Raw genomic sequence first — 22,436 nt, forward strand, 5'->3', positions numbered from 1 at the left:
AAATTGTTAACATATGTTAAATTTCAATATTTATAACTATATATCATCCATTAAGTTATTTTTAAAATGACAGCAATATATTATCATAAATTATTATATACAAAATAATATAAAATTTTATATCTATAAATGAAATGCTATCCGCACGGTTGTGCGGATTAAAATCTAGTAATTAATTAAAATACTAGTCTTTTGGGCTAAGATTTTTGAAGCCTATATATGTATCCTTCCTTTAGGCCTACCTTAAATCCCTCCTTAAATATAGCATACGTGTAGATGTAGCATGTAGGTCATTTTACTGATGCTTGATCAGATTTGAGAGTCAGTGAGTGAACAGAACAAATAACAATGGCTTCAAATCAGCCACCCATAATTAGAGTATAATTTTTAAAGTTCTAACCGGTAAATTAGTATTTGTATATTTTCTCTAAAATAAATGTGCATTGCATGTTATTTTTGGGTATCCTCATTATGCACCGACCATTGGAAATTAAATAAACGTGCACCACAGAAGAGATTATCAAGGTCACTTGTAGGCTTGGGCGTTCCGTGGTCCGTTCGGTTTCGGTCCGAATGATTCGAATTTTCGGTGTTATGCTCGTAAGTACCATTCGGTTTTTACTAACTATCGGATCGGGTTCGGTTCGGTTCCTTTCGGATTCGGTTCGGATCGAATTTAACCAATGTTTAAAATCGTACAAAAATATATTTTTAAAAACTTCGAAAATTGACAAAAAAAAATTCAAAATATATAAATTAGTTACAAATCTAATTAAAAATTAGTTAAACTATCTAAATTAACTAAAAAGTATTAAAAAAACAAATAAAACAAACTACAAAAATATTTTGAATACTCTAAAATATCTAAATCACATTAACATATATAAAAACATTAACATATTTAACTAATTTCGGATATCTTCGGATCCTAATTCGGATTTCGGTTTGGTTCAAGTTATAACCAAAGTCCAAAGTAGTAAGCTCATAAGTCCCATTCGGATATTTTTGTAAAACAGTTCGGATTCAGTTTCGGTTTTTTTGGTTCGGGTTAAGATCGGTACTTCGGGTTGAGTTAAAAACGCTCAGGCCTAGGCACTTGAAACTAGTTTCTACAGAGAACTCTCCAACCATAAAATAATAATACAGTCGCTAGAGCTTGGGTTTAGAATAGGCAACCAGACGGGTTGCGATAGTTCAAACGTTTGATTATGTGTCCTAGACTCCTAGACCCTAGTTGGTGGAGCTGGGTTCGCGGGTAAACCCGCGGATCGACTCTTTTTTTTTTTACTCAAAACTTCGACCCACATGATCCGCAAAGAAAGATTCACATACCCGCACCCGTTCCGTTCCGCCCAGGTTTGCGGGTAACCCGCGGGACCCGCGGGGAATATAAATTTTAATAAAATAATTATTTTAATTATATTTTAATTATATAATACTTATTTTCTAATAAAATAATTAAATTATATATTATTTTCTGAATTTATAGTATTTTATATATTTTTTACGAAAATATATATATTATTTTTTGAATTTTTTTTATTTTTTGGCGGGTTAGCGGGTACCCGCGATTCAAAATCGACCGATCCGCACCCACCCCGCGTAGAATCGAATCGACCCGCACCCGCACCCGCATGTTGAATTTTTCGAAATGGCGACCCGCACTTGCCCCGCAGCGGGTCAAACGGAGCGGGACCCGCGGGTAAAAACTAAAATTTCCAGTTCTAGGTGGCTTAGAGATCTATCTACCGTACGCTTGTTGAATTGAAGATCTATAACCAAGAGATATGTTATGGGTTCGATGCCCACATACCAGGATCCATATGGTCAATACCACCACATAAACGTAAACATGTGTCCCATCGTTTTGTGCAATAAACCATAAAAATGTCAAATGTTTCTTCTCATTTACCAACTTACCACGTCCATACAGTTCTGGGGGTGACAAAACAGAAATGCACTGGAGAGAAATAACATATAATGAAACTCGAAAAAGGAAAACCTTCCTCAGACAGAAACTTACAACAAACATATGAGAACTACTACATTGTCTCTTGTTATTACAGAGTTGAAAGGGTTTACATTAGACTCCTCGCTCCATCAACTTCTTTGTATTATTCCACCTCTAACCACCATACGGTAAGCTGCACGAAGCCAAAATAATTTAGTTAATTATAATGAATATACCTTTCTTTTATTTTTATTAATTATTTTCGTTTCATAATGTATACAAACAAGTGACCAGCATAAGATGGTTATTTAGTAAATATAATCCCCCTTTACTTTATAAATTATTTTCTTATCATTGAAAATTATTAAATCAAGAGAACCAAAGGTGGATAATTAATTTAATTACCCGAGCCTAAGGGAGATATCGGAGCTCTCGGAGTCAACAGGAGCGCCTGTGGAGTTTCCGGCGTTAGTAATGGACTCCGATGAGTGTCCTTCCTCGTACACGGCAGTGTTCTCTGATTCACCTCCACCGTATCTTTCATGCACATTATTGTATATCTACACCGTCACCAAATAAAACTTCCTAATTTAACATTTAACCAAAAATATAAAAATACACAACAATCGATACGTACCTGCTGACCTAGTCGCTCGTTCTCTTCCGTTAACTGTGTCCCCTGAAAAATCAAGATTTGATCATAGAAAAGACAATGAGAAAACTTGAATTTTGAGTTTTTACTGGCACCAAATGTCTTGGTCTTCTCTAGAGATTGAGGGATGATTACTTTTATCTAGAAATAACCAATTATAATAATTTGATCTGAAACAAAATAATATGAAACAAAAATCAATCTTGAAAACGTGTTATAAATATTCAAAATTTTAATCAGAACCAGGTTAAATCAAATCAAAAGAGATTTTGATTATTTAAGTTTCCATATTCCACAAAACAATCTGAAAACATAGAGAGCGCAAACCAAAACCATCCTACATGCAGCTAGGACCGAGTTTCCTTTGTTTTTAAACTATACAATTGAAATTATTAGCTATTATTTTACCATTATATATAAATACACTTTTAACCACGCTAATCACTTGGTTTAACCAATTATCTCAAAATATCGTCGGAGATATGTGTTAAAGATAAAGAGTAAGATGCGTACTTGCTGCCTTAGCCGCTTGTTCACGTCCATCAGTTGCATTCCCTAGGAAAAGAGAAAATTGTAACTTGTTATTGCCAAAATTATTTGAATCAAGAAGTAAAGATAAAACGTTGTTTTGCTTTTTACCTTTCTTTGAAGATAACTGATCTCATTCATAATCTTTTCACTCTGAAACAACATCTCATAGTAGTTAAGTAACATAGTCGTCTTATTCATAGTATCATGGCGTTACATCTTTTAACATCTAAATTTTTAACAACCTTGGTTTCAATTACGCGAGTCAAACCGGATTCAAGGGCCTTTTCCAGCTGTTGAAGTTCTTCAATGTTAAGTCCTTGAAGTTCCTCTCCTCTCATTTGCCTGTATATGATCATATAAACACATGCCGTAAGAAAATGATAATTGTTTAGAAATTTAAAGAATACGCATATATTTGGGTACCTTAATCGGTGGCTCTTTCCCGCAATCTCTTTGCTCAACAGGGCGTGATCGCTGTTCTCGACCAGCTAAATGATAACATTAAACAAAACCATAATCATCTAAGCTCAGATCTCTACACATGACTAACTGTACATGCATGTCTGGCTTCAAAAAGCTCGCATGTTTTTTATCATGTAAATATGATTAATTGATTATAAAGGTTTTGAACCAAACGACCATTACACAAAGAGAACTACAAACCTGATCGTCTGAGCCTCACATCTCTTTAATACTCTTAGTTCGTATGGATCGACTTTAGTATGAGTTCAGTGTCACTAAAATGTAGTCTAATCGTATGCAATAAGTATAATGCTCTAGTCCTACCATTAATATAATATTTTAGAGCTTCTTGACCAAAATGCATGTACTTGAGTATAATCTGAAAATGGTAATTTAAACACAATGGCAAGCTAACCTGTAACTCAAGAGATGGTTGATCTAGCTTCTCCAAGTTCTTTGACTGCAAGTTATGCCTCTCTAACACTTCCCTCATGCTTCATTATATAATGCAAACACATTCCAGTAAGTATTTTACTATATAAGACTGGAAATTATCTACTTTTCTGTTATAAACAGCGTAATTGTTGATGCTTCCCAGTGCTTTAGATATAACTAAACATCGATGGACAATGTACACACAGAAGATACACAACCTAGATTACAAAACACAATTTAATCCAGAGACAAGACATTATTTCATGTTAAGCACTGAAGTTTTTTAAAGACAAGTATATACATATATGTGCGTGTGTGTATAGATGTCCCCGAAGATAGGAACTGAACTGATAACCCGTGGGTCAGAAATCCAAAACCGTATCTTTATGATATGATAAGTCATTTTTAGATTCCCAATATATCTATAACATATCCAAAAAACCTCTGACATTTACCAACACTAGTAAAGATTCCAACCTGTTTATTATTTTTATTAATCACTTCTTCAAGAAAAAGTTCCCAATTTTCATACATCCACATAGATATGTATATACACGTATATAATGTTATTTCTGAACTTCTAATGGTATAAGGTAACCACAATTTTTAATGAATATGACATTGATGGCTTCCGTATGTATCCACAATAACTCAATTACAGATTTCTGCAACATAAAGGTATATAGCATTTGTGCAGATTATTAAGATTAAGATTATCTTGAATATTACTGTACTTAGATACCTTATTTTGACTAAATAAAGAGTTTACTATAGTTTTACAGAAATGTTATTTTTGGTCATTAATATTTCTTATATATAAAGTTAGTGGTCCAGTAAGGTTTAATATACAGTAAACTTCTAAGACATCTAAAAACTCTTAAGCTTCTGTCTGGATCTAGAGACGTTTCCTTCAAAGACTTGGAGAAATCTAATGACAAAGAACTATAGTCATAGCGAAGTTAGAGAGAAAGACCTGGAGCTACAAAACTCAAAGAGCTTTCCGGTGGAAGAGAAGATGATGAGAGCAACATCAGCGTCGCAGAGAACGGATAGCTCTTCAGCTTTTTTGAAAAGACCTCTTCTTCGTTTTGAGAACGTTACTTGTCTGGCCGTCGCGTTGTCGATTTTCCTGATCTGAATCTTCTCTCTCGCCATCCTTAAAAAAGGAAAGAAAAACCCTAGAGAAAGAACTTTAAGTTGATCCGCAAAATCCCAAAAGGGATTAATCTGATGAACAGGAGGAAGATCTTGAATTAAGATTCAAAAATGTGTGATGATCAAAGAGAAGAGAAAAGAGAGAGAAAAAAGGAGGAAGAAGAAGAACCCAGAAGGAAAGAAATTGTGAGTGAGAGGAGAGAGAGGTGTCTTGCTAAAAAGGGAGACTTTAAAGAAAAGAGAGAGAGAGTGACAAGACGACTGAAATGGAAAGAAAAATGTGTTCTTTTTGCTAAATTTAGAAGAATAATATGATTTTGAAGACAGTAAAAACCCTAGTTTTTGAAGATTTGAAAGGTAAAGAGAAACTAAAAATCTTTGTAAGATTTAAATCTAGATGACGAATCCACAAAAAAATATGTTAGATTCGGGTTTATTATGGGCTTCTAACTCAAAATCAATTGTCAATTAGTGAATTGACCCTAACCCTTTATATATTACTTAATATCCCATTGATTGTCCAATATGGGATACATATCTCTTAATACCCCTCCTCGAGATGATGGCTCTTATCAGCCAGAAATCTCGGAAACTTTTTAAGACAGTTATACTCGGTCGAACGAGTCAATTACGACCTATATACCCGGTCGGGTAGGGTTAATATTAATTAAGGGTTTAACTTATTAGGATCTGGGCCCTGATACCATGTTAGATTCGGGTTTATTATAGGCTTCCAACTCAAAACCAATTAGCAATTAGTGGATTGGTCCTAACCCTTTATATATTACTTAATATCCCATTGATTGTCCAATGTGAGATACATATCCCTTAATAAAATACAGAGTTAATAGGATCAAACAAAAACTCAGAAAGAAGAAAAAAATTAAATAAAGAGAAAACGCTAAGGGAATATACTCCTTCCGTTTCATAGTACATGATGTTATTCTTTAATCCACAAAAATTAAGAAAATTATTTTTCTCTAAAAAATAGTTTTAAAAATATAATTTAAAAATCATCTAACCAATTACAAAAATGATTACAACATCTAATTGGTTACACTATTTTCAATAAACTTAAAAATAACATAAAAATATCAAAACATCAACTATTTTGAAACAATAAAAAATTTCTAAATATCATATATTACGAAACGGATGGAGTATAAAATTTTAATTTTCCACCTCACAAATGTCAAGGAGAGAGGTAGACATGAGAGGGTGTTGATTGGTGAAAATGAGATATTTTGAGGGAGGGATTTATTATTTAATAATATTATCAACATGATGGGGTTTCTTAAATATTATTTTTGGAAAGCAAAAAGGATTTTTTATTCATTATTACTATTATTTAGATATTGGTTTGTGTGGGGTGGTTATTGGATATGGTGAGGAAATAGGATTTGTAAGTCTCCAATGAGAGAAGTGTTCGTTTGGGTCAGTGGGGAATTTCTTTTTAAAGGGAAGCATAAAATGAGTTGTCTCACTTTATCATATACACTCTTGTAACTAACTGGTCGTGTTCGGTGTAAAAAGTCAAAAACAGTGGCAATTATTTCATATTTATTTATGCAGGTCTCACAATAGCTCCTAATAAATGAATACATTGACTTCACACCCAAAAAACTAAAAACAATTTAACGAAGATTAACCTAGAATTTATAGTCAGAAGCTCATACATTTCATGTTAACGACTCCTTTCAAGTAGAAATTAGACTAGGGGTTCAAAGATGCAAATTTTCTGAGGATGTAAAAACTCGCCATTACCCAATACTCACTCACTTGTTATAAATTGCTATAATAATTTTTTTTTGTTACAATGTAATTCTTAATACTTTTTAAAACTCTAAGGGTTAGGGTTTATTCATCATTTTACGTTCTATTACATACTTTAACTTTAAACACTTATGCACTGCTCTAACTTCATTAAACAGACCAACCTCACCTGATTCCGTGTCCACAGTCATTCTAAAATAAAATACGTGATAAAGAAAAAAATAGATTAAAGGGGACGGGGGGTTAAAATAAATAAATATTTTAGTATGCTTTATGCGAAGATATAGTGAACAGAGGGACCCTCGTGCAAAAGAGTAATAAACACTGTCGAGTGTCGACCACTATAAATTATTTAGAAGGGGGACCCAAACCAGACCTGAAGCATCCACCAAGAGAAATCTGATTGGAACACGATCAACTGTCCGTACAGATTTTATTTTAATGAAAAGTTTGAACAAAACAAATAAAATAAAATAAAGAGATACTCCACAACTACTCAAATCAAACCGCATTATAGTCTTTATTTAAGAAGTATACAATCATTTATAGACATTTACACGTGGCTCGTAACGTTCGCTTCCTACCTTATCTCCCCCAATGCATATATCGTGCTAAAGCTTATTTTACGTTTTGTCTTGAGCTTTACCAGCTGCATACTGGCCCCTATTTAAAATTTGTTTTAGACTTCCATATTATTTAAGGGTATTTCCGGATCTTAATGGATTTTGAAGAACAACACATTAAAAATTCACATGATGGTTTAAGTTGACATACTATCTCATCTCATCTCATGTAAATAGGTTGTTATACATCGCAATCGACTAGATGAAAGAGTATTCGGTATTGCACAAGAGAACCAAACCTATATAGTCCAACTACGCAAGAAACGTTTTTCTCGTTTAGGATTCAAAGTTTAATTAACTTACTTTTGAATTTGTGTTCGTTATGTCGTTATAAACCAAAATATGCTTCTTCGTGCCTTATTTTAGCCCTTACATTTTCAATATTATCCTCTATTGTATTCAACAATCTTTTTTTTCCACTGGCCTGTTATAATCTTCATACAATAGCATAATCCAAAATTTCCACATCAATACAATCTTTGTTCCAGAAAGACAACCCAGTGGAGACCACGAGAAGGATGAAGTTTTACCACTTCTAATTTCATGTCTGTGGAACCATTTAGCTAAATCCCAATATTGTAGGATATTCCTACACATTTAAAGCCAGACTTTGTTTTCTAACATACAGACCAAAACAAGTTCGTGAGCTGTACATCAAGACACAAGAACATATGTGGGTTGTCCGTCAGTACACAAAGACATTCGTGGACTATCCGTGAAGATCGGAAATTTATTTCCCTAAACTATCTATAAAGATTGAATTAAAAAGAATCCGCCAAACACACGTTAAACAGAAACACTATTTACATCTATCTCTTAACAAATTTAGTCCCAGTCCATTTTTTTGGCTTACTGAATCTTTTTCATGCTACTTTGTCTTTTTCTCTGGTGTTGACCAAAGAAAAACAAAATTAATTTTTCTCGACCTCTTTCATACAAACTTTGTCACGGCCCATTTTGAAAACCCAAAACGTCCATGAAGACAACCAAAGATCGGATCGGGCCAGAAGGGAATCAAGCTCACTTTACTTAAGATTTTCTTAAGCTTTTAAGCCTTTTGTAAAATATCTTTAAGTATGGATAAGTGTAGAAATGTGTGGAACATTGTAGAATACTTAAGGGAGAAGACACTTCATGTGGAAGTACGTAAAGGTGAAGTAACTTCACATGAGAGAAAAGATCTCAACCGTTTAGATCGGTTTGATCTGAACCGTCCTTTGGGGAGGTAAAAGTGTATATAAAGGGGGTCACCCCTCATTTATAAGATACCAAGTTTCAATAAGAAAACACTTCCATAAGCTCTGATCTCTCTCTAAAAACGTTCATACTCTCTCTCTAAGTGCTGATCGATTTATCCGAAAGGTTGACTTAGCAAATTACAAAGGTGAAAGTTGCTAAGGCCGCACGTCCTGATTGCTGCGAAGAAATCAGTCCGTGACAACTTGGTGTATAAATAAACACAAAAACTGTTTTTTTTTTGTGCACACACACACACAAAAACTGTTAAGAGTTTAAAATAAGTCTTTCCACAAAAGACTGGCGTATAAACTGAAACGCTTCAATCGGGTTGCTGCACGTGACTAAATTTCCACAAAATCATTTGTATTTTGAAAACTTAGCAGTACGAGAAAAAAAAAAAAAAAAACTTAGCAGTACGAGCCGCACGTGACACAGTGTTCTCACACACTGTCAAAGTGTCAGAGTTTCTTTTATGAGTGGACTCGTGACCTTGCCCAACCTCTGAGTAAAAATGCCCCTAACCTTTTAGCTATTTTTAGGCCTCAACAGACCCTACTCAGTAGTACTCACTGACACTGAATCAAACAACAGTGACACTTACTAAAAACAAAATCCTAATGGGCTTTTTACTGGGCCGACTTTGTAAAGCCCATTTCATGGATTTCATCTTTACAATGACCTTTTCTTTTTCTTCTTTCGCCCGATCTCGAAATGTCGACGGAGATGACGTGTACGAGGCTGACGATCCTCACTGTCGCCGGAATATTCCTTCAGATCATCGGACTTTCGATTTTCGTCTTCGGATTCTTCCCCGTCAAGCCGACTCTCTCTGGCGTCAGGTAACCATTTTGGCTGCGAAGGTGAATCTACTCCATTTGATTTTTGCTTTACTCTCATTTTCTTCTGTTTGTATGTTGAATCTCAGTGGCTCGGAGAGTTATCGTCATCCTCTCTGTGATCCTGCACCGAATAAGAACGAGTCGGAGATTCATCCTGAGAAACTGAGATTGCTCTACCAGGAATCGTCTGGCATCTCTTCTAGATATGATCGATTGATTTTGATGGTATGCACTTGTTGTTAAGATGTTAAGATTGTGAGAGAATGTTTAAGAGTATTGAAAGATGCTTAGTTTAGGTTATAGATGGTCTTCCTGGGGAGTTTGTACTGGGGAAGGATGGTCAACCTCCATGGAAGGTGTGGAAAGAGTCTATGCCTTATACACAGTCACTGCTGGCTAATGGAGATGCAATTGGTTACCATGCTAAAGCTGCTCCTCCAACTGTTACAATGCCGAGGCTGAAGGTGTGTGTGTGATCTTTGATGTGGATGATTATGGTTTAAGAGGACTTGAGTTATTAATTTTGGTGTTTTCAGGCAATGGTTTCTGGAGCAATTGGTGGTTTCTTGGATGTGGCTTTCAATTTTAACACACAAGCCCTCTTAGATGACAACCTTCTTGGTAGCGATTGGGTTTTTTTTTTTTGTTAATGTTTCATGTTTGCGACCATATGTAATTTGATAGGAATGCTGTGCTCCTAATGTACCAGGCCAGTTTCTTAGGATTGGTTGGAAAATGGTGATGCTTGGAGATGAGACATGGATCAAGTTATTCCCGGGGCTATTCATGAGACATGATGGTGTTAGCAGTTTCTTTGTGAGTTTCTGTGCGATAGTTTATTTTTTATTCATGTCGAATAGAATTTTCCCTATCCGTATGATGGTGATATGAGCAATATATGTGTGTTTTCAGGTCAAAGATACAGTACAGGTAGACAAAAATGTGTCCCGCCACTTGCCAAATGAGCTTAACAATGATGACTGGAATCTCTTGGTTAGTTACTTGACCGCCAACTGATTCGTCTCAATTTCCTGCGATATGTAGTAGTGATTTCGAAGCAAATCCCTTGAGTTTTACTGTGCTTTGTTCTTACTAGATCTACCCCTTATCAGATCCTTCATTACCTTGGCTTGGATCATGTTGGACATACTGGCGGCCGTAACAGGTCTTTGCTAGTCTCATTACACATTTTTGAGTAGAAAGGTTGTATGTGCAGAGCATCTTATTATTTGTTTCTCTGTTGTAGCCCCTTGATGGCTTCAAAACTCAAAGAAATGGATGATATAGTTAGAACAATGCATTTAAAAGCCATGGTGGATCGTAGCCATGATCAAGGACGGACCCTTTTGGTGAGTACTTTTTGTGTTTGGTGGTACATTTGGCTTTCTTATGTCGTAGTCATCTTAGTTGAGTTTCATTTACAGATAGTAGTCAGTGATCATGGCATGACTGAGAACGGAAATCATGGAGGATCTTCATATGAAGAAACTGACTCCCTAATGCTCTTTATTGGCTTGAGTAGCAATATTTCTGATTATGCTGGCGCTACCAATAATTTAGCTTTCCAGGTAAAACAGTCATTGCAATTGTTGTAATATATCTGATTACCTTTTTTTTAAACAGTCAAGCACCTACCTCGTTTGGAAAGAGTATTGATGACAATAAGTTATTCATGATATGAAACCAATGGAGTATTTTTTTGATGTAGGTAGATTTGACGCCAACATTAGCTCTTCTATTTGGTGTGCCGATCCCAAAGAACAATGTTGGAGTCCTTGTCCCAGGAACACTTGATTCTTTAAGAGGTTAACCACTTTTGAGCCCTTGTAATTTCAGTTCGAACCTGTGGGAACGCATCTGACTGTTTTTTCTTTAACGTATGGAATCATTTCAGATTTTGAGCAACTACGGGCACTAGAACTGAATTCATGGCAGTTACTCAGGCTAATGCAAGCACAGTTACCAAATTCCTTGTTTGAAGGCTTCTCCTGCAAGTGCTTCGTTGACGGAGTTTGTGAGGGTTTTGATACGGATATTAGTGAGTGCTCTGGGGATAAAGAGAAACAACTTATTTGCTTATTTAGGAACGCTGCTGTCCTCCATGGCATTTGGATGTCCAAGAAGCTAACAGAGTGCGTAATTTGTATGGATGGCTTTACTGGCGGTGCTCCTCATGACTTTGAACTCCTTAAAAACTAACTCCTTGAATGGCTTTCATGTTAATAGGTCTAGTGCCGCTGAAGACTTCAACAGAGCTTTAGATGCATTTAACGCCTTTCTGAAAACTGCAAGTGAGTGGTTAGCAAGCAAAACCACTGAAGTATGTTTGACATCTTTTCTTAGAATTCTGTGATCATTATTTTGGAAAACGAACGATTTTCAATCTTCACTAGTTTCCAAGTCTAGCAAATCTGTAGTATTTCAATCTAACGATTTTCAATATTCTCTCTGTTGGCAGAAACCAGTTTTCTTACTGGGTCTTGGAGTGAGTGCCATGATTCTTTCGTGCGTCGTCTGTGCCACTCTCTTTCTGTCCTTATTCAAAGAGGTTTACAATGAGCCGAAGGATCAAGTCTGTAGTTTGAATTATCTGTTGAATTTGGAAGAGGTGTTCATTTTGGCAGTTCTTTTGATCCTCGTTATAAGTATGGGATCTAGTTCAATGGTGGAAGAAGAGCACTATATATGGCATTTCATGGTATCCACATTCTATCTTCTGTTACTTTTCAAGACAGTAAAGTCATTCAGTTTCTCCAAAGGGCTGAACTCACTTGGAGAATATAGAATCGGTTCAATCTTCCTGCTTCTTATATCTGGTAGACTACTGAGAGGTTGGCATCAAGGAGGCGTGAACTGGACTTACTTTCCTGATATTTCTAAGTGGCTAGAGCAAGCTGGCGGTAGTTATGTCAAATGGATCCAGCTAATCTCGAGCTTTCTTGTTATTGGTCTAGGATTATTCACTCTCTTTCGAACAGGGTCGAATAGAAAAAGTGTCCGCATCCAAGCTTTTGTTTTCTCAATTTGTGGGTTCCTAATTCTGCTGCATGCCTGGAGATACAAGGGTGATATGTTTGGAACCGATAATGGAGCCACCGTAACAGCAAAAGTTATCTATCTTCTTCTTTCTATATCTGCGGGTGGAGGAGCTTTAGTTTTACCATGGTCTATGCTAAACAAAGACAAGTCATTTCTAGCTGTAGCAGGTGATTGCTTGTATTTGATTGGCTCTGCATACGTACTATGCTGGTGCCTTCTACAGCTGCTTCTACAACAGCCGATCAACTCAGGACCCATACTTTTGCTGCTCATCCAAATTTTAGTAGTGTCATGTCTTTCGTCTAAAGATGTGCAGGTCAACGAATGGGTCGAGGTTGGTTTTCTTTTGGTTCTTTTTCCGGAAATGATGCTGCAAAAAGCTCATCAGTTTTAGCTTTCCTTCTTTTTGTAGATTGCTGCACTTTATTACATGGGAATGGCAGGTCACTTTGCTCTTGGAAACAGCAATACTTTAGCAACCATCGATGTTGCTGGTGCTTTTATTGTAAGCCTCTTTTTCTTTTCATATTGTAAACCCAAAAACACTGACACATTCGACCAAACTCTTTTTCTCAGGGAATCTCTAGTCATTCTACAATACTTTCTGGAATCTTGATGTTCATGATCACCTATGCATCTCCCCTGTTGTTCCTTTTATCCTTGGTGATGTACATTGGTGGAAAGCTAAGAAACCATTCACACTTGGCTCACTCCGACACGGATCTAGGACAACTCTTGAAGCTAAAGCTTGGGTTCCCTTGTCTCGTACCACTCTGCATAAATTCAATACTCTTGACGGCATATACTGTGGTCCTGCTACTCATGAGGAATCACCTTTTTGTGTGGAGCGTCTTCTCTCCCAAGTAAGTATTTGCTTACGTCTTGAAACACATTATTGCTTTAGGGTAACCGGTTAGGGGTGTTCAGAACTAGTAAGCAATGTAAAAATCAAATCTTCTATTGGTCGGTTTACACACGTTACCGGATTTGATTTAGGTTCTGTTGCTGATCGGATACATCTTGATTGAATCTGTTTGTATTTTTTTCGGTTTAGTTTATTTGAATTGAACACCCTTAACCAGATCTCATTAGACCGACAGAAGAAATTGTTGTTGACTAGTTGTGTTGGTGTTGGTGTGAACAGGTATCTGTACGTATGTGCAACCACTGTTTGCACATATGTTGGAGTTTGTATCGTAGCTGTTACAGTCGCCTACGCTCTCTCCGTCACTACCTTCCTTAGAAGCAAAACACAACAACTGGTAGACTCGTAGTTTAATTATGATTTAATGTTAGAGGTGATCGATCGAATTTACAGTTATTAGTTTACAATTTTGCTACTGCTAGTTTACAGTTATGTTTAACGTTTGAGAATATGTGTAATGTTTAAATTAATTAAAGTTGGATAGATGGTTTTGACTTTTTAAATGAACAGATTGTAATAATCTTACTAGATTATGAAACGAATATCAGAAAGAAAAAAAAATCAAATGTAAATAAGAAATTCTTTACTACCATGAGTACATGAACTCTAAAATCCAGAGACAAAACCAAAACTAAAAATATAGCAGCAATAAACGGATTATAAGACCTGTAACAAGATGAAACTCAGATTATTACTTAATAATCATAAAACTCATGAAGAAGAAGAATTGATTGCAAAGCACTGTTAGAGAAACATGAGAATCTCAACCTGACCAGGGAAGATAGACATTGTCCTAAGCTTCCAGTCTTTATCCCAAAGTGGAAGCTCCTCATGTTCTGTAATTCCTTCCACGTCCACCTTTCTCACCCTCTTTTTCTTGGGATCATAATACAAAACATAGAAAGTCGATTCCTGCAATTCCTTTGGTGCCAAAACAAACTCCCCTGCATCATCAATGGCACAAAACACTTGAAACTTTGTATCATATCCAGACAATCTCGGCAAATCGAAAAACGTAGAGGACCATTCATGTTTAACAGCATCCTCCAAAACCCACGATCCGATTTTACCATACACAGTGTAGATAAGAGCAAGCTTACCATTGTATCTAGTCATACACGTAAACTTTCTCGCTCTCCCTTGCGGTACTCTGATAACATCAAACATCTCAGACCGAACATCAAAGCTCATAACGCCACTAGTAGTAGTACCCGTCCCAAAACAAGCTCCGTAGTATAGAACCCCGTCTATACATATATGAAGAGACTCTGGAGAGTAGTGTGGATGGGATCGTACACCAAGTAGTGGCACAAGGACTTCCTCTGAGAAGCGAACTTGGGGAGAGTAGTGGACCGTCTCGTGGTAGGGTTGTATTTCAGAAGGAGGTCCGTAGCAGATCAAACCGTGGACAGATGGAGGAGCGGAAAAGTCTCCCGGGTGTGCTGTGAGGTAAGTAGCTGTTACAGAGGCTTCGAGTGGATTCTTGGTTTGAAGTGAAGAGAAGAAGAAGCAGTCTTGGCCATAGCCTTTGTCACGTTTGAAGGCGAAGATGAGAGTATTACTACTACTACTACGACGTTGTTGGTTTGAAGAAGACCAAAGCTTGTTGAATTCTTGGCGGCGGATGGTTGATACGCACGTTAGCCTCGCTAGGGTTTTGACCGGGAACCGTTTGAGTATCTCCATTAGGAGATCGGAAGGAAACGGATCTGAGTTTGTTGTCTGGTCATCTGAAGTATTTTTCTGTTTTGAAACAGTGAGTGGCTTCGACGATTGCGTCGCTGGCTTTGACTCTGTCTCTGCCGTTTGCAAGCTTTGATCTCTCTCTTTTTTCTTTTCATGGCGGAGAGGGAGAGAAGAAACAAAGGGTGTTTGTTGTGTTGACTTTGTTGCAGAGTAGGGAGAAGAAGTGATCTAGTTGCGTTTGCGTTTTGATTAACGATCCCGCGTTATCAAACCCGTCAGATGTGTATTATTTAAAATTGGTTAAACATGCTGTCGTTTTAAACATTTAGACGAGAAAAGAGTGGTGGGGTCTGAGGCTATAAAAAGTCGTCTCAGCAAAGAAGCAAAGTTGTTTGGTCTATGGTTTTTAGATGGCAAAACATTCTCTTAGGTTGAAATAGGCAATATACTAAAGCCCCTTCTTGATCTGGCCAAGCTTTCTTCGACTGACTGTTGTTACTTGTAACGCAAGTCTCTAAGATGTTACACATTTGCTTGCACAGATTTATGATTTTAACCGGGACTTGAGATATATTGGGATTGCACTGTTCACAATATTCTCAGAGAAGAGAGGTTTGTTTTTGTTTGTCTTTTTTTTTCTTACTAGCTATTGGTGTATATCTTGTTGCTAAGCAGTTATGACTCCTGCTTGCTTGCTTGCTTGTCTTCCAGGAAGTTTGGAAAGTGTCAACAACGGCAGGATCACGATGAGTAAGGAAAGGTTCATTAGCCCAAGAAGCAGCAGCTTTGCTCTCTTCATCTGATCTAGGCCACGTGAGTTTTTGGTATTCTTACATTCATATCATTGTCTTGTTATGTTTATCTGTATTTTTCTTGAAAATGCTTTCATAGTTCAAAGAATCATAACTCAAAGTCAAGATCAATCCGTAGTTCAGCGCCAGAACTGAGAAGAACATGCATCCTCTTTCGACAGAACATGCATGGGACCAGGAGACCGCGGCGGAATCTGTAGCTAATGAGCTTGTTCTACATTCCATGGAGGGCATCAAAGTGAATCCTCTAATAGTATAGATTAAAGAGTAATTTTGGGCTTAGTGTGTGGTTGAGAAAATGATCCAGCGTCGATCTCTTAAGTATTTCGTTATTATTTGTCAAATCTTTTCTCACACACGTTTACTTATTTCTGAAACCTCGTAGGGCTAATAACTTCCGCTAAGAACTTTACTCTAAGAACTCTGGATTAATCATGGTTTTAAGAGCATTCCCAATAGTGAATTTTAATTAATTTTTTGGTGGGGCCATGAATAGTGTTGAACCTGTATAATTTTTGCTCTTGCATTAGTGAACCTGAAGAAGGGTTCATAGGAATAAAAAAAAAATTAAAATATTTTTTAAAAGTTTTTATTTAATATAATGAGAATTCATAAACATACAAAGATTATTCATCATGATTACCATATTTTTCCCATACATTTTCAACTAAATCAACTTTCAAACGATCATGTATCTGTGGATCCCGAATTTGATTGCGAATGTCAAGCATAGGGACATTCACACTTTTTCTCCTTTTAACCTTAGAACTTCGGCTTGACTCTCCTACTTCGAAGTCAGATGTATCATACTGAGTGTATCCGTCGCGTTCGTTCTCTACTATCATATTGTGGAGTATGACACAAGTTTTCATAATCTTTCCTATCTTTTCCTTATCTCATAGTAGAGCTGGGTTTTTAACTATTGCAAACCTCGCTTGCAATACTCCAAAAGCACGTTCGACATCTTTTCTGACGGATTCTTGACGTCGAGCAAATAGCTCTACTTTAGGACCTTGAGGAAGTGGGATGGATTGGATAAATGTTGACCAATTCGGATAAATTCCGTCCGTAAGGTAGTACGCCTTACGATATTTGTGGTTGTTGACCTTGAAATTAACTCGAGGAGCTCGACCTTGCAAAATGTCATCAAAAACTGGTGACCGATCAAGAACATTTATATCGTTGAGGGTACCTGGTAATCCGAAAAATGAGTGCCATATCCAAAGATCATGTGATGCCACAGCCTCTAAGACAATTGTCGGTTTTCCTGTACCACGAGTGTACTGACCTCTCCAAGCGGTTGGACAGTTTTTCCACTCCCAATGCATACAGTCGATGTTGCCTATCATCCCCGGAAACCCGTGTGCCTTTCCATTGTCGAGTAATCGTCAAAGATCATCCGCTGTAGGTCTTCTTAGATACTCATCTCCAAACAATTGTATTATCCCATTAGTGAAATTTTCCAAACATAAAAGTGCAGTACTTTCACCTAGTCGGAGATATTCGTCATATGTATCTCCCGATTGACCATATGTCAGGATTCAGATAGATGATGTACACTTCTGAAGTGCAGATAGCCCGTACCTTCCGTGAGCATTTTTTCTTTGCTCAAAGTATGGAACTTCATTATTGAGGTAATCGACAATGCGAAGGAATAAAGGCTTGTTCATTCGAAAATGCCGCCTAAACATGTCCGGTGGGTATGTAGGATCACTAGTAAAAAACAGGGCCATAGCCACGAAAATGCCACGCGTATTTCGTGGCAAAAACGCAAAAGCTACGATCTACCTACGAAATACTACGAGAAAGAAAAACGTGGCAAATCGTAAACTTACGTAGCAGACGTTGCTACGAAATTGTTACGGATATATTCGTGGCCAGGGTTAGCCACGAAATTGCCACTTAATAATCGTGGGTATGCAATTCATAGCAAACACTCCTACGCTTTGCTACATTTTAACCGTGGCTATCGAAATTTATAATATTAATATATCTTAGTCGGCCAGAAAAAACAAATAAAGTGATTGCCACGAATTTTATCGTAGCAAACCGTGGCAAGCCCACCGAAAAAAATCACACCAATCACATCCTGCACATATGGCAGGGATAAATACAAAAACTGAAGCCACGAAAATCATTCGTGGGAAATTTCGTGGCAGGTTTTTTCAGTGTAATCACATCGGTCTGATTGGGTGCAGGAAATATTCTGATAGGTTGCCACGAAAATAAACGTAGCAAAATCGTAGCAATTTTCGTGGCATTTCGTAGCAAAAAACGTAGCAATTTTCGTGGCATTTCGTAGCAAAAACGTGGCAATGTTTTTCCTATATAAGCAAACGCATGAGAGTTCATTCACATTGCAACCAACTACCATAACAATTCACAATTCAAATGTGAGATCAGACGATTTGTCTAAAAAAAAAGAAAAAAAAGAGAGTTTTCAATGTCTTATTATTTTCAAAATCGAGAGTGGATGGATCGACACATTGATCCAAGTACTAATCATGTTTCAAGAGAGTTTAGCGAAGGTGTTGAAGTTTTTATCGCCCTTGCCTCAAGTCAAAATTCTTTTTTGGAACTAAAAATCATGTTATGTCCTTGTGTAACATGTGGAAACCGAAAGCAACGTGATGTAAGAACCGTATCTCGCCATCTTTACCGAGTTGGCTTCAAAAGTAATTATTATGTATGGTCAAGCCATGGAGAAAGCTACTATGACGCTGGAGAATCATCGACATGAGGTCAATTTATGGGTATGGGAAATGAAGCAAGTTATGCAGAAGACGGCCCATATGAAGAGAACATTCTTGGAGGAGACTTTGGCTCAACTGAAATACCGGAAGATTTGATGGAAGAACCCAATGAAGAACAATATGAAGAAAGAGTGTTTGAAGATTTTGAAGCCGCCAATCAACCACTATATGATGGATGTGTTGAAGGTATTTCTCAACTATACTTGGCATCTCGTTTAATGAAAGTAAAAACTGATCATAATTTGGCGGAGTCATGTATGGATGAGATATCACAAACTTTTAGAGATGTTTTGCCACAACCAAATATAGCTCCTGAGTCATATTATGAGATGAAGAAGCTGACGAAGTCGCTTGGTCTCCCTGTTGTCAAGATCGATATTTGTGAGGATAATTGCATGTTATTTTGGAAAGAAGATAGCGGGCTGTTGGCGTGTCGGTTTTGTGGGAAAGATAGATTTCACAAGAACCATGGAAAGGGAAAGAGGCGTCCAAAACAGAGAATGTTCTATTTGCCTATTACAGAGAGGTTGAAGCGTCTGTACCAACAAGAGTCTACTGCATCACAAATGCGATGGCACGCAGAACATGAGTCGCCAGAAGGAGAAATGCACCACCCTTCAGATGCTGCAGCATGGAAGCATTTTAACAAGGTATATCCTGATTTTGCGGAGGAAAGTCGAAATGTTTATCTAGGATTAGCAACAAATGGATTTAATCCAGTGGGTATGAGCGGAGAAGCCCACTCGGTCTGGCCCGTCATCGTAACCCCGTATAACCTACTTCCTGGTATGTGTATGAAAAGAGAATATTTCTTTTTATCAGTACTAGTTCCTGGGCCAAGGCATCCAAAGAAGAGCATTGATATTTATCTGCAGCCGTTAATTGAAGAACTAAAAAAGTTTGTGGAGCGATGGTGTTGAAGCATATGATGTCTCGAAGAAGCAAAAATTTTCGATGCGAGCCGCACTAATGTGGACAATTAATGACTTTCCCGCTTACGGCATGATGTCCGGATGGATGACTCATGGCCGGTTAGCTTGTCCATATTGTCTTGATGATACAAAGTCTTTTTGGTTGCAACATGGAAGGAAGTATAGCTGGTTTGACTGCCATAGAATGTTCCTGCCTAAGGAGCATCCTTACAGAAGAAATGTCCAAGCTTTTCGAAAGGGGCAGACAGTAACTGATGATCCTCCACGATGGTTGACGGGAGAAGAAATTCTTCGCGAAAGAATCAACAACATCGAAGGATTGAAGAAAACTATCGATTGTGGAGGAAATGGACACGAGAAACCTGCGAGCATTATAAACGGCTACGGCAAAGACCACAATTGGGTGAAGAAAAGTATCTTTTGGGAGTTGCCGTATTGGGAAAACCTTCTTCTTCGCCACAACGTGGACTTCATGCACGTTGAGAAAAATTTCTTTGATAATCTTATCAACACGGTGCTTAATGTTCCCGGGAAGACAAAAGATAATGCAAAGTCGAGGATGGATCTACCTGATTTGTGCAGAAGGTCTGAGTTACATATGAAGGCTGATGGAACGATGCCTGTCCCGATTTTCCGGTTGTCGAAGGAAGAAAAAAAGAATTTCTGCGATGGTTGAAAAATGATATAAAATTTCCAGATGGGTATGCTTCAAAGTTTAGTAGGTGTATAGACGAGACGAATAGCAAGATTTCAGGTCTCAAAAGTCATGATTGTCACGTCATTATGCAGCGACTTCTCCCATTTGCGTTTAAGGAATTACTTCCCAAAAGTGTTCACATTGCCATTTCAGGTACATAATCTTAACAATTGGTTTGATACATGTTATTATTGACTAACTCCTTATAATTTTTTTTTGTAGAGATAGCACTTTTCTTTCGTGATATCTCTGCGAAGATACTTAAGCACGAAGATGTTGCTATTTTGAAAGAAAACATTGCGGTGAAGCTTTGTAATTTGGAGAAGATTTTTCCACCGTCGTTCTTTGATGTTATGGAACATTTGGCCGTACATTTAGCAGACGAAGCTGCTTTAGGTGGTCCAGTGCAATATAGATGGATGTATCCTTTCGAGCGATACATGTACCATCTGAAAAAGAAAGTTAAAAATAAGGCACACATTGGAGGTTCCATCGTTGCACAATATGTGAATGAAAAAATATCTACCGCTTCTGTAAACTTCTTTGGTAATCCACATGTGGTACCTGAGGTTCCACTTCCCGGGGAAGTTCGGTTTACATATCAATATCCAGATGTGCCTAACTTGTTTTATCACGAAGGTCGGGTCAGTGGAAAATCTGAAGAGAAATGACTAACCGATGAAGACTACACTGTCCTCCAGACTTTTCTGATGCTCAATTGTGATACATTCGAACCCTACGAAAGGTACTTCAATTACTTTTTTTTTTGTTATTTTTCAGGATACCTGAAATCATAATCTCTTTTAAAAATAACAGGATGTTCGAGGAGTTTATGACAGAGAGAAACCCATATATGTCTACTAATGATCTACAAATACTGAAAGACCAACATTTTGCTGAATGGGTGAAAAACTATGTGAGTTTATGATATTATTTGATTTTTAATTTGAATTAGAAACTTATCATTTATAAATATAAATTTAATTGACAGGTTGTGCAAGCGAGTAACACATATGAGTTTCCGATGTGGATGTTAGATTTTGTACAAGGTCCGCAACGTAAGTATAAATCTTGGCCGATTTACCATTCACGTGGATACTGCTTCCACACACAGTGCCATGGCCAAGATAAGAAAACCCAACATTACGGCGTCCAAGTTCGTGGAACCATAGATACTGACTATTACGGTTTGATCGAGGAGATAATAATGGTTGAGTATTTTGGTTCCGTTGGACTGAAGGCCATGGTTTTTAAATGTAAGTGGTTTGATACAACTGAAGGACGGGGAATTCGAAAACATAAATCAGGAATCATTGATGTGTCTCCGCGTTGGCAGTATGAGAAATATGATCCATTTATCTTATCTGGTAATTGTGATCAAGTTTGTTTTATTCCTTATCCGCGGGTACGACATACATCAGCCAACGATTGGTGGGCATGTACAAAAGTTATGCCTAGAGGGGTTCGAGAAACCTCCGAGGATGCTCTTGTTGCATTACAAGATGAGACACACAACCAAGTTGTTGCACAGAGCGTGATGCTGCGCATTGAGACGTATGTTGTCGAAGATGATTCAGATTATGAATCTACACCAGTTGTTCCTCCTAATGACGAATACGTTTCAGAAGATGAATTAGATGAGGCTTGTACTGATTCGGATTCGGAATCTGATTCAAGTTCTTAGTAAGTTTGTCGTTTATGAAGTTTTTTAAAATTGTAATATGAATAAGTAATCACTTAGTAATGTGTAATTTATGAAGTTTAAAAAAATTGTAATATAAATAAGTTAAACAATTAGTAACTTGTAAGTTATGAAATTTTTAAATTTGTAATATATAGTTTAAATTCTTAAATTCTTAATTTTTAATTTTTATATGAAATTTTTAAATTTGTAATATATAGTTTAAATTCTTAAATTCTTAAATTTTTAAT

The 22,436-nt window shown here is 37.0% G+C and overlaps 4 protein-coding genes across 7 annotated transcripts; 2 read left to right on the top strand and 2 right to left on the bottom strand.

Annotated features, from left to right (window-relative positions):
- Positions 1–1,888: 1,888 nt before the first annotated feature.
- On the bottom strand, positions 1,889–5,415 carry LOC106411741 (MADS-box protein SVP). Its single transcript, XM_013852555.3, has 9 exons — positions 5,005–5,415; positions 4,012–4,090; positions 3,558–3,622; positions 3,377–3,476; positions 3,243–3,284; positions 3,117–3,158; positions 2,589–2,630; positions 2,357–2,511; positions 1,889–2,144 (listed from the first exon to the last, which is right to left on the bottom strand). The coding sequence occupies exons 1-9, from the start codon at positions 5,184–5,186 to the stop codon at positions 2,126–2,128; spliced, it is 726 nt and encodes a 241-aa protein (XP_013708009.1). The 5' UTR covers positions 5,187–5,415; the 3' UTR covers positions 1,889–2,125.
- A 4,087-nt stretch (positions 5,416–9,502) lies between these two features.
- On the top strand, positions 9,503–14,133 carry LOC106411901 (GPI ethanolamine phosphate transferase 2-like). 2 transcript variants are annotated; one of them, XM_013852759.3, is made up of 16 exons: positions 9,503–9,660; positions 9,747–9,885; positions 9,957–10,124; positions 10,197–10,281; positions 10,370–10,476; positions 10,573–10,653; positions 10,773–10,825; positions 10,907–11,009; positions 11,085–11,228; positions 11,369–11,465; positions 11,555–11,792; positions 11,887–11,980; positions 12,119–13,033; positions 13,112–13,204; positions 13,276–13,562; positions 13,844–14,133. In XM_013852759.3, exons 1-16 carry the CDS (start codon positions 9,533–9,535, stop codon positions 13,971–13,973), a joined length of 2,862 nt encoding a protein of 953 aa, XP_013708213.1. In that variant the 5' UTR covers positions 9,503–9,532; the 3' UTR covers positions 13,974–14,133. The 2 variants fall into 2 exon arrangements, with proteins under 2 accessions (XP_013708213.1, XP_022564228.1); XM_022708507.2 differs by lacking the exon at positions 9,503–9,660 and having other exon boundaries at positions 9,952–10,124.
- A 52-nt stretch (positions 14,134–14,185) lies between these two features.
- LOC106411902 (F-box protein At2g21930-like) lies at positions 14,186–15,310 on the bottom strand. 3 transcript variants are annotated; one of them, XM_048765055.1, is made up of 3 exons: positions 14,725–15,310; positions 14,393–14,568; positions 14,186–14,290 (listed from the first exon to the last, which is right to left on the bottom strand). In XM_048765055.1, the coding sequence occupies exons 1-3, from the start codon at positions 15,308–15,310 to the stop codon at positions 14,282–14,284; spliced, it is 771 nt and encodes a 256-aa protein (XP_048621012.1). In that variant the 3' UTR covers positions 14,186–14,281. The 3 variants fall into 3 exon arrangements, with proteins under 3 accessions (XP_048621012.1, XP_013708214.1, XP_022564229.1); XM_013852760.3 differs by having other exon boundaries at positions 14,186–14,568; XM_022708508.2 differs by having other exon boundaries at positions 14,393–15,310.
- A 3,561-nt stretch (positions 15,311–18,871) lies between these two features.
- LOC125592025 lies at positions 18,872–22,188 on the top strand. Its single transcript, XM_048767005.1, has 7 exons — positions 18,872–19,661; positions 19,798–20,392; positions 20,505–20,508; positions 20,597–20,657; positions 20,727–20,946; positions 21,321–21,420; positions 21,496–22,188. Exons 1-7 carry the CDS (start codon positions 18,872–18,874, stop codon positions 22,186–22,188), a joined length of 2,463 nt encoding a protein of 820 aa, XP_048622962.1.
- Positions 22,189–22,436: the final 248 nt, after the last annotated feature.

Source organism: Brassica napus, chromosome C8, assembly GCF_020379485.1.
Source record: "Brassica napus cultivar Da-Ae chromosome C8, Da-Ae, whole genome shotgun sequence".
NCBI lineage: Eukaryota > Viridiplantae > Streptophyta > Magnoliopsida > Brassicales > Brassicaceae > Brassica > Brassica napus.